Raw genomic sequence first — 12,636 nt, 5'->3', positions numbered from 1 at the left:
GAAACCCCACAGTCTCCCCCTTAGTCTCCCCTGCCCCGGTGCCTGGAAGTTGAAGTCTTATGATCCATTACAAGATTACTTTCAAAGTAAATTTTATAAGATTTCACTATAAAAGAACTTTAGAACAATAAGTAGTGAATTTATTTTAACAATACTATAGCACCACTATCAAAGACTTTTGCAGTTTACGGGTAATATAAAAACATTGATTGTACAGACTTCCATAAAAACAATTTTGTAAGTGTCACCCAAACATGAATACACAAACAATAAAAATAAAAAGCTAAATATGCTATAATAAAATGATCAATTGTGTGAGGTTTTCTGTAACAACCCTATATTTAATAACTTCTACAACATCAATAAAGAGCGGGATAGCCTGAGCTCTACTGTGAATCTGCCCTAAAACTTTGGCCTTGCAACTAAAAACCAATAATGTCTTGCTTCCTCTCTTTCAAACTCCTGAAAATGTCATATCAATAAACATTTTGCACTATTAGATCTACAGTAATCAAAATGTTATTGACTGACCTCTTTATTTGCACAATAGAAGCCAAATGTCAATGGGAAATGATTTTTTAATCATAACTATTAATAATATATGAAAGTGGAGGTAATTATGTATGTATGTACACAAATTTATATTGTGTGCAAATGTAGGAGAACATAATATTACATTTTTAAGGTCTCCAAAAGACATCCGTGGCAACAGATGGCTAGTCTTTAGCAATAGCAAGAGCACTTAGACTTATATATTGCTTCACAGTACTTTACAGCCCTCTCTAAGCGGTTTACAGAGTCAGCTATTGCCCCTCCCACACACACACATACACACAATCTGGGCCCTCAATTTACCAACCTCGGAAGGATGGAGGGATGATCAACCTTGAGCCTGGTGAGATTTGAATTGCCAAACTACAGTCAGCAGGCAGTCAGCAGAAGTAGCCTGCAGTACTGCATTCTAACCACTGCGCCACTACGGCTCTATAGAAGAATTTTATGATAATATATTATTTGAAAATAGTTATGTTTCATAGATTGAAAAAATAATTATGTTTCAGATATTTCCCTGACCATAAATTATATACAATGAATTGTTTTCTGTTTCTTTTTCTTTTCTTTTTGGCAATTTAATAATTTAAATTTCTACTTATTAAGCAACTGGATAAACCGCTTATCTCAATATGCTATGGAAAACTTTCTACGAGCTGTCAGAATTGGAGAGGAGTTAAATGAAGCCTGGATTGTACATAACACTGTGGTGTATGTCTTAAATCACAATAAGCATCTGATTATTTCGAAAAGGCAAAGACAACTTGTTGAACCCTTTCAAATTCTTTTCAATGCTGTTAAGAATATTGGGAATTTTGGGTAAGTTCTATGAGAGTTTAGTTGGGTGTTTGATGTTTTTAAGGTTCATAAAAAGAAAGTATAACCTTAATGGCCTTTTGTTGTAAGAATATTGTTGGTTTTAGATAGGTAACAATGATGTTAACAGATGAATCTTTTTTACTCAGGGAAGCCTTTATTCTCCATTTGAATAATGCCACTTGTTATTATTGCTGGCTGATGAGATACACTGGGTGTTTCTGCACAATGTAGATACTTAACTAGTCAGATCTCTCATGCTATATATTATTTTGTCTGATTGTGTTACAAATCACATACATACATACATACATACATACATAACTATTCTAAGAATATGAGTTCCAGATGTAGCTATAAAAGAAGAGACAGACATTACGATCTCCGGAACTTAAAATATATTATCCACGTAGCTTTCGTCAGCCTCTGCTAATATCGTCAGAGTGTAAAAACTACCATTGAAGAGATATTTGCCTTTATACATAATTGATCAATTTGGCCTTTGCACGCGTGATAGGCCCATCCACTCACCTCCCACCTGTTATTAGCTCTGTCATTTTTGCTTCAGACATGTTAATCGATGGAGGCACGCCGCTTGGACAGCTCATCCCCAGGGAATGATGCTGAGCTGTCAGAAGTTGCTTTAACAGCATTCTCTCTGGCCCCCTCCCACAAACCACCGCTCCTCTGCCTCACAGGTATATTTGATGTATCAACCAGATTCGTTTGTTGTTTTGCCGGTGATCTTGTAATCAGCCCGGCTCGTTCTTCATTGTCCATGTCTATTATGGCTTGAAGCTGCTCTGCCGAGCTCTTCGGTATTCAGTCCAGGCTGGCTATGCCTCCGCAGGACAAATCTGCATGCCCAAAGGACTGTGTGTGTGCTGTCGATCTCTACTCCCTGATAGGAATCGATAGGTCGATAGGTCTCTGCTCATCCTGCAGGATCTTTCCTGGTGCCTCAATGCCTGGTAAGCTGGTAGCAGGTCGATGTGCCTATTGATGGAGTTATTGTTAGAAAACCAGGCTTCTTTCAGTAGGTGTCCCCCTTTAGTTGCATCAAATTCAGTCTCTTGCAAATTGAACATATATAATTTTAGTTCTTCTCCCCCTTTCATTACTGTACATTGAATTGTTTCATTTATAATATTTATATATAATTAAATATTATTAACATTCAGTTACATAGCTAAGAGTATTGAGAAGAGAGGAGAGAAAGAAAAATGTTCTATTGTGAATAGTTACAATTTAGGAGTTGAGTTTAGAAGTTGAGCATAAAAAGTTTTTGTTGCATAATGGAGGTTTTGATCTTAAACTGGTTACTTAATATTAAAATCTTCAACAATTTTGAAATCCTCTGTGTGTTTGTAGGAAAGGAAAAAATAGATAAATGAGCAAAAGTAAAAAGGACTATTGGATTTCTGACTTCCCCTTTTTAGGCACTTGCTAATTTGCAATATTTGTAGACATTTAGGCCTCTTTAGAAGCCATGGGAATATGTCTTTCTTGCAACATAATACCTGCTTATATATTTTTTTTTCATCTCGTCCCTCCTTTCTTTTCAATCTGAAATTGTTTACATTCCAGCTGATTACTGTGGGTGCCATGCCTTCACGGAGACAAAATAGTTTTTCACTTTTTATGCTGTACTAGGCTTAATAAATAGATACATAAATAGAAAATATCTAAATAATGAATATGTATCTAAACTAAAAATAATTAAACAAAAAACAAAAAATAATATGAAAGAAAGTATCCAACTACCAATATCCTAGTACTGCTAATGTACTAAACAGAAGGAAGGAAGGAAGGAAGGAAGGAAGGAAGGAAGGAAGGAAGGAAGGAAGGAAAGAAGGAAAGAAGGAAGGAAGGACTCTACTTATAACCCCCAGTTTCATTTAAGTTACTTCTCCCAACACTTGGAAATAAAATTAAAAAATAAGTTCTAAACTCATACAGCAGCAGCAACTGTTAAAAGAAAAAGGGAAATAAGTTTGTTTTTTATCTGATAAGCAGAGAGTCTTTGAGAACTACAAAAGAAAATGATCTTTTAAATTTTCATCCCCAAAAGAAAGATAGAACATTGCTAGATACAATCCTATTTCTTGCCGAAATACATTCCAAATCAAAATATTTTCTTAAATTTAGTTCACTGGAAGGCAGATCTGGGTAAATCGCTATTTGTATCTCCAGGATATTTCAAGCTGGTAGTTTGTCTTGAAAGTTGAAAAAAGTGGTGCCTGATGCTGAATTTCAAAAACTGTTAACTGTCTATGAGACACTGCCTTTTGCTGTTAATCTGTAAGCACTCAGTATCTCAACTCTAATATTGGTTGACAGTGAGCCAATATCCTGAATACATAAAGCTATGTAAATTAACAACAGCTTATGCTCCAGAGGTAAATTGTTTGGTAAGTGGTTTCTCCTAGAGCTACTTATGTGGTAGTTTAATTGGCTGTTTTTTAATTATTTATTCTGAAATTGTTCTTTTATGTAAGTTAAATTCTGAGTTCATGAAAAATTCTAGTAATTCTTTTCCTTGCTTCCATATGTTTAACAAATTAAAAAGCTTGAGTTTATATATTTTGCTCTTAGTTTAAGATGACTGAGGAGAATCATCTTCATTATTTTACATAGCATACCATTAAAATAATGCTATGTCCCACTTAAAGCAAACTGAGAGTTTGGGCATAAATCACTCACCATTTTGCTATCTATATGAGCAGTTTCATCTACAGCAGGGCTTATCAAGCTCAATTTCATTGTGTTTGACCTTGGGGGCCGAATGGGCATGCATGGGGTGGGTGTGGCCAGGGTGGGCCTGGGAGGATCCTCTGCCAGAGAAAACGGGGCCTGGGCTCCACTTTTGGCCACAATGGCCTTCTACAGCCTTCTGTCAGGGAAAACGGAGCTGGGAGGACCTCGAGCACAGGCACCGCAGGCCAGTCCTTCACTATTTCCAAGGCGGCCCGATGGGCCAGATCTAAGCACCCTATTGGCCGGTTGTGGCCCGCAGGCTTTGAGTTTGACAGCCAGAGTTCAGACTGAAGATGAAGTCCAAGCATTTTTAATTCCCTATTTTATTTATGGACAGTGTTTTAAAATATTGGATACGTCTAATGTCTTTCTATTTCCGAACTCTTTACGTCTGGAAAAGAAAGGTGTTTTTTCAATCCCCAAATTATTTTCCAGGTTCTAATTAATCACTCAAAAGGAGGAAAATACTGTGTATTTCAACCAAAATGCTACTGCTCTTTAATTGCTGTTAAAAACTTGAATTGCTGTACATGTCTCTGGATCCAAATGTTTAAGTGACTTAAACCAGAAAATAGATTTTATTTCATATCAATAAAAGATGGTTCCTGGATATGTTATCATAGCCAGCTCTCCCTCTTCAGCAGTACTGAGAATTGAGATTATTGGCTACAAAATGAATTGGACTTAGTGTTTGTTCCATTCATTTCTTTGGGGCTATAGTTTGCTTATTTATTGTTCAACCTATATCCCAAAGGTGATAACTGATTGTATTGTTATAATGATATACCATACTATGTATTTTTCTTTTTTCTTTTCCCTTACTTTTTGGTTAAAGCACTTTCTATGCGTGCTTTTTTCCTCTTTCACTATTGATTAAGTGATCTGAAAGAAAGAGCAATTTGTTGGAATAATAAGCCAAACAATCTCCTCCACAATTGTTTCTAGCTGTAATAAACTATTTTTTATTGAAAAATTGTCTATGCTCTTCCTTTTTTTCTTTTTGTATCTACGGGCAGTATATTACGTCCGTCTAGCATACATGATGCTGCTGGAACACTATGGTATACAGTAACTGGAAATAGAAATACTAATTATGGAATTGAAGGCTGTACAAATAGTATTTAGAGACTTGAATTCTGAGGATGGATCTACCTAAACCAAATAAATACTTACTGTTAGCATATATGTTACATGTTTGGTATTAATGAATGCATATCTTAACTTGGTTTAGAATATTAACTTTAAACCCTTTCTCTTCCTTTTGTTTGTTTTCTTTTGTTCAGGAATAATACTGTTTTAGCAACATTATGCAATGCTCTGGCAAGAGGGCTGATTCTTCCTTGGATTCCCAAAATGGTTTCCAAAACAGATGAAAAGAAACTTAATGAGGAAGGGCCTACCAAACGTAAAAAGACTGCCTTAAAAGGACATGATAAATCATTCACTGCTCTAATTATACCTGTGGATCCAGCTGGACTCCATGATATTAAAGCAGCCGTAGAGGTATATTTCTTATCATAGTGGTTTTCTATATAACAATAACTTATTCATGATTAAACATCTGCTTCAACTAGTGTGGGCAGATTTGGTTAACTACCAGTTCATTAGAGGTTGTTTGCATGAAGTAGCTACAGTGTTAATGCTTGTTCTTTCTTTCACGGAATGTGTAAGCATTTTTGTTGGAAGCAAGAGAAAGGGCCAAATGAGGAAGAAGTTTCTTACAAATCTAAGAATTTAAACTTTGGTTTAAGCCAAGCAAGACTGGATTGCTTTGGGTATTTAGACATTCTTGTGCTGGGAACCTTCCATCATAGGAATGGCACTGCTTCAGATAGACCTGGTGGGTAATCTGGGAGTCCTGAACTCAAAAAACAGGTGACAACCATTACTAGGAGGGCTTTTTTATACCTTCAGTTGGTGTTCTAGCTGTGCAAACATTCCTAGAACCGGGAGGTCCTGTTCACTGTCACTCATGCCCTTATGCCCTCTCATCTGGATTACTGCAATGGACTCTCTGTTGAAGAGCATTCACATGTTTCAACTTGGGCAGAATCCAGCAACACATGCATTCAATGGCATTCATTACTTGGCACATGTAACAACCCTATCCATGAGGTGCATTGGTTGCCAGTATGCTTCCATATGCTATTCAAGATGCTGGTCGGAGGTAGTATTCAGCAGTTTCTGAGCAGTTCTGGAGAACTGATAGCAGAAATTTTGAGTAGTTCGGAGAACCATTAAATACCCCCTCTGACTGGCCCTGCCCCCATCTATTCTTTGCTTCCCGAGTCCCAGCTGATCAGGAAGAAATAGGGATTTTGCAGTAACCTTTCCCTGGAGTGGGGTGGGAATGGAGATTTTACAGTATCCTTCCCCTGCCATGCCCACCATGCCATGCCACACCCACCAAGCCACGCCCACAGAACTGGTAGTAAAAAAAATTGCATCCCACCATTGGTTGACACATTTAAAGCCTTTCATGGCTTAGGATCAGGTTACTTGAGGGTCCATGTCTTTTCTCAGTTATTTCGACCATTTAATCTGATGAAGCCCATTGGTTTGCTTAGGGTCCTACTGGTTAAAGAATGCCTGATGGTGAACTAAGGAGACATGCCTTTTCTGCCATAGCACCCACCTTATGGAAATTTCACCCTCAGGATAGCTCCAACCCTGCTGGACATTCATAAAGTCCTAAAGATCTGATTCTGGGCCTGGGCCTGAAGCCCCAAGTGTATTTAAGGATTCACTTCTTGGTTGTATAAGTGATTTGGGTGGATGTTTCTTGGAGACTTTGTATTTAACTTTTGTAATATTTGTCATTGTTTTTATTTTATTTTATTTTAATTATGTTTGCTACTTGAGTCACTTATTGATATTGGCTGCCATATAAATTGGATGGATGGATGGATAAACAAATAAATAAACAAATGTTGTTACTTATTGGCAAACCCACAATCCTAGTTTATTTGATAGAAGCACTTTTTATCAGTAAAACAGATGTTCACTTCTCCATCTCATGCTCCCCAAAATTTGTTAATATGCTTCTGCTTTAGTTTTTTATTTTTAAGATAGCATTCATAAAATAATTTCTTTTAGGTCTGTGAATTTGCTATGCATTTGCCTAATGGAAGTGCACCTGATGAGCCTGTGCCTATTGCTCTATGTCAACAAGTTATTGCAACTTGGGTAAAGGCCAAACAATTACTTCAGCAACAGATTGGGAGGTTGCATGGATCTGAGGAGGAGGTACCAGTTCTTTCTATCACAGTGTAAAAAGGCAGCCTTTTGATGGCTGAGAGTCACAGCAGAGAGCTGGTAAATGATGATGCAGAGTAGACAGAGGCAGTATTTTTTCCCCTCACCCTAATTTCCTAGTTTTCTTTCCTTTTTTAATTTAATTTAATTTAATTTAATTTAATGCTTCTAGACCGCCCCCTCTCCCGAAAGGGACTCGGGGCGGTGTACAGTTCATACAAAATATATCAGATACAATAAAATTAAGTATGTACAGTTGACAGTTGACATGGAGGAGGTAAGAATGACATTAAAAGAACTGTACAAAGCAGATTAAAATAAGTTCAAACCCCTAAAAACAAATACAGTGAATTAAAAAACCCCTAAAATAACCAGATATAGTGCGTTTGCCAGGAGGGACAGTTGAATTATGCCAGGCCTGCTAATCGGAACAGGTGGGTCTTCAGTTTTTGCCGGAAGGAGCGGAGGTCAGAAGTGGTTCTAATGTCGGGGGGGAGGTCATTCCAGAGGGTTGGGCCCATCACAGAGAAGGCCCTACTCCTCGGTGTCGCCCGCCGGCATTGTCCAGTGGATGGCACCAGGAGAAGTCCCTCCCTGTGTGAGCGTATTGGCCGCAGGGATGTATGTGGGAGGATGCGATCCCGCAAGTAACTAGGTCCCGTGCCATGGAGCGCTTTAAAGATGGTAATCAGCACCTTGAAACGCACCCGGAAAACCACAGGTAGCCAATGCAGCTCGCGCAGGAGAGGTGTTACGTGGGAGTACCTCGTACTCCCCATCACAGCCCGCGCGGCTGCATTCTGAACTAACTGCAGTCTCCGGGCGCGTCCCAAGGGCAGCCCCATGTAGAGAGCGTTGCAGTAATCCAGGCGGGACGTCACCAGCGCATGAGTGACCGTGCGTAGGGCATCCCGGTCCAGTAGGGGGCGCAATTGGCGCACCAGGCGAACCTGGTGGAACGCCCCCCTTGCCACGGCCGCCACATGGTCATCCATTGACAGCCGGGCATCAAGGAGGACGCCCAAATTGCGCGCCCGTTCCACAGGGGGCAACTGCTCGCCCCCTATGGCCAGCGATGGAATCAGCTGGCTGAATCGAGGTGCCGGTAGCCACAGCCACTCAGTCTTGGAGGGGTTGAGTTTAAGTCTGTTGTCCTCCATCCAGACCCCGACGGCCTCCAAACACCGGGACATTACTTCGACAGCCTCGTTGGGGTGGTTTGGAGTTGAAATATACAGCTGAGTATCATTGGGGGTGGGGGTATTCTTTGTATTAAAAATTACCTTAAGCCCAATATGAGTGCATACACCATGCTTTAGTGTTTCTCACTTCAGAACCGAAGGAATCTATGGCATATTTTTTGACAAGGTGGGTGTCAGAAAGGGGATTTCGGAGATCGAATGCTGCTTGTAGTCTTCAAATTGCTTTTCCTCTAACACCAGGGAGAACCACTTTGAAAAACAGAACTCCAGTCTGGAAATTTCATTTTATATAGAATGATAGTAGACCTTGGGCATGGCTCTATTTTCAGAGGGTGTATGACAATTCACCATGGCCAACTCGCTACAACCAACTCACAGCCAACTTGCCATGGCCAACTCACTGCAGGACAACTCACTCACTGCGGGAGAAGAGTTACACTAATATCAAAGAAATGGTGGAATAAAATCAGTAAAGAAAGGATGCAAAAGAAGGGACATAGCGAACTTGAATGGCAGAAATTAAAATAATATTTATTTTAATTTCTGCCAATAATATTTATTTATTGTAAATAATTAATAGAATTGTTAAATTGTTAAAGTTGTCCCACAGTGAGTTGGCCATGACAAGTTGTCCCACAATGAGTTGGCCATGACAAGTTGGCCATAAGGAGTTGGCTGTGGAGAATTGGCCGTAGTGAGTTGGTCATGGTGAGTTGGCTACAGCAAGTTGGCTGTAGCAAGTTGTCCCATTCTCATTCTTTCACACATACAGTATTAAAGAAAGGTAAACGTTTCCCTGTCCAGTTGTTTCCAACTGTAGGGTACGGTGCTCCTGTCTGTTTCTTGGCCAAAGGAGCCAGCATTGTCTGAGGACATTTTCTATGGCCATGTGGCCAGCATGGCTAGATGCCAAAGGCGCACAAAACACTCTTTCCTTCCCACCAAAGTGGTACCTATTAATCTACTTCCATTTGCATGCTTTCAAACTGCTAGATGGGCAGGACATACATACACATATATTCCCTGCTAAATATGAACATCAGTGAACTTGAGGATTCCAACCAGGATTAGCTCAACTTTTTCCCAATGTGAGCCTTATAGCACCAATTAACTTACTTTTTGGTAAAAATAGCCTACCTTAAACCATGCTTAATCTTAACATGTCACACAAATTACCCAAAACGCCCCCCCCCCAAAATCCTTCTATTATATTAGTACCATACTTTCCGTGACGCGGTGCCAAAATTAATTTTAGAAAAGCACAAAAAGATTGCCCATTCCTAGAATACGAGGATTATTTTTTTCAGAACCTGAGACCTAAGTTCTCACAACGGGAAGATGTATTTGTTCATCTTCATTTGGGTACTTCCATTTTAAATTGCAATTGAATTGCATGATAGATTGTTCTATGAAACATGTTAGAGAAGCTAGATTGAGGTTGAGTGTGCCATTAACCTGCAGATTTCTAGGAAAAAATGTATATTTGTATCTATTTAATATGATGCCTTGTTATCTGTTGAATCAGTTATTCTTTCTATGCAGAGTAATGATGATGGGACAAGTCCCATGACAAAGGTTTTTATCGGCCTGGAAATGTATTCGTGCAATGGTTTGAGCCTTATGGACTTTTTACTTCCCAATGTGTCTCAGGTATATATATATATATATGCATATTTCTCTCCCCCACCTCCTTTATAGAGCAGTAGCAGTAGTAGCTTTTTATAAATTGGTTAGAAGGCCATATCAAACTCAAAACACAGTGGCACATCCAAAACAATAATTCTTCTTCTACATATGCATTGTGCCTACAAACAGAATGTGCTTAACCAACATTCGTGTTAAATATATGAAGGAGAATTAAACTTCAGTTTCTCAGACTGCTACTTTACTCTGGTTCAAGTTAACCAAAGCTTTTTTGGAATACAAAGAATAGGGTTGAAGGGTAGGGAAGAAAAATAGATCTGGGTGAAAAGAGCAAAAGATTCCAGTCAGTTGAATAATATAAATTGTACAATCAGACCAAGGTTCTAATGAATGTTAGTATCATCAGAACCTTGGTCTGATTGTAGTCACACGACCTCATACACATGGGGGGAGTAGAAAAGGGATGTTTTCCCTTTCTTTTTTCTTTTCTCTTCCATAAAGGGATTAACAAGAATCCCTTGAGTTTCCATGACTCAAATAAGAGAGTAGTTTTACATTTTATCAATATTTTGAACCTCTTAGAAAAATACTGATTTTTAAAAAAAATATATGAAAAAAGTTATCCTTTTAAAAACTGGAATAAAATGCAAAGGATTATTGTATATTATACCCCACACCTATACCATTTTTCCCCTAAGCCATTATTTACAAGAGGGTACAAATCCTTCAGTGGTGGGTTCCGGATCGTACCGGTTGCAACAGGGCCCGGCATCCTCCACATAAATGCGTACAGTGTGCACATGCGTCCTACCCTCCAGGGACGCCTCTGTGAGCCTCCGTGATGCTCCATCTGCTTGGCGGAGCATCACACAGGTGCTGTATGCGCCATGCGTGGAAGCACCAAAGAGTTTAAAGACAGGTAAGGACGACGGGCAGGAGGGTGGGCCCTCTGGAGCACCATACCGGAACGGTACCCGGTGCTCCGGGCAGGCACCGGTACACCTGTACCGGGGCGTACCGCCTGCAACCCACCACTGAAATCTTTGTTCTGAAACATTGTAGACCGGATGTGCTAAATATTAATGTTATCAATTCATGAACATATATTTTATTCACTTACTTTTAGTTGGTAAAAATGTCTCTGGAGTGCAGTTGGTCAGACTCGCTTGTACAGCTTCAGACACTGACCAGACTTATGCATTTTGCACATAATCTCCATGACCATGAACTGGTGATAACTTGTTCTCAGAAGATTATGGAATTGGGTCAAGTGCCATTTATCACAGATCCAAAGAAAAAAGGAATGTAAGTAGACAAGTCACCTTTAAATACTGATTTATTTTTTTTAAAACTTGCATAATTCTTGCCTAGAGAGAGGTACAGATACTGTATATATTTAAAAAGCTGAATGTTTAGCAGCAGGTTTCCGTCCACCCCTCAAAAAAACCCTTCTCAATGATCCCTATTTTGTTTTTAACTAAAATTAAATAATGTGTCACTATCAGCACTGCCTTGTATTAAGGCTGTTAGGTTTCAAGGAATCACGATCAGAATTTGAAACTAGTTTAAGGACTTGAGTAATCTGGTTTGCCTTCCCTACCATATTTAAGGTGATTATCCTTTAACCCAAGCTCCTGAAGGGTGAGGGGGATCTCACTGGAAAGAATGGGACCATTTTTCACATGATTTGAGGGAAATGGAGCAATCGGCACAACAGAATCTTTGTGTTCTCATCCCCTCTCTTAAAAATGTCTCCTTTCCAAAAGAAGAAGGAATTGTGATGTTCAGCTCAATCATTTTGCCACTATATTTAGGTGATGTGAATTCAGGCTTCTTTTAGAGATCTAGATAGCATTCTAGATGGCCAAATGGCCCTCCCAGTTTGCCTAACCAGAGGTAAGAAAGGAGGAACATGGTGTCAGATGTAGAAACAAACTCTGATATCTTATGTCCCATTATCAGGCACCTTACTATTAGTTAGAATCCGCCTCATACCAACTGCAACCGTTCTTTTCTCTGATCTCCACAGTGTTATTTTGATATTTTGCTCTTTCATATTATTTTGTGTGAAATGCTTTGAAGCGTTCAATTGCATTTTTAGATGGAAAGCATCTCCAGATTTCTATAACTTTTAAAATTCACCTTTAACCCAAGAGGGTTTTTTATTCTATCATCTTAATACATCATAAATCTTTCCATTAAAACAGCAGTACATTGGAGGAAAACTAGTTTCAGACATTTTTTAAAGAAAATAATTCAATAGAGCAATACTGACCTCTAATGGATACGATTATTATACCACTGTATTGATGTACGATAATGCTAAAAGCAGATTTTTGCCAGTTCCACATCGTATATAGTTGTGTAACTTTGCATTGGTGATATCTTAACAGGAAAGCAAGATTCAGAT

The 12,636-nt window shown here is 39.0% G+C and overlaps 1 protein-coding gene across 2 annotated transcripts in view; it reads left to right on the top strand.

Moving 5' to 3' along the window:
• The window catches only part of CFAP46 (cilia and flagella associated protein 46), a 101,172-nt gene that overhangs the window by 25,370 nt on the left and 63,166 nt on the right, over positions 1-12,636 (top strand). For both annotated transcript variants that reach the window (XM_081953993.1, XM_081953992.1), the window contains exons 19-23: positions 1,159-1,371; positions 5,409-5,628; positions 7,222-7,371; positions 10,125-10,232; positions 11,353-11,531. In XM_081953993.1, the coding sequence (XP_081810119.1) occupies positions 1,159-1,371; positions 5,409-5,628; positions 7,222-7,371; positions 10,125-10,232; positions 11,353-11,531 (870 nt within the window). The remainder of the gene's footprint in view (positions 1-1,158; positions 1,372-5,408; positions 5,629-7,221; positions 7,372-10,124; positions 10,233-11,352; positions 11,532-12,636) is intronic.

This window comes from Natrix helvetica (assembly GCF_964273705.1).
Source record: "Natrix helvetica genome assembly, chromosome: 5".
NCBI classification, from domain to species: domain Eukaryota; kingdom Metazoa; phylum Chordata; class Lepidosauria; order Squamata; family Natricidae; genus Natrix; species Natrix helvetica.
This window is presented reverse-complemented; position numbering and strand designations above follow the sequence as displayed.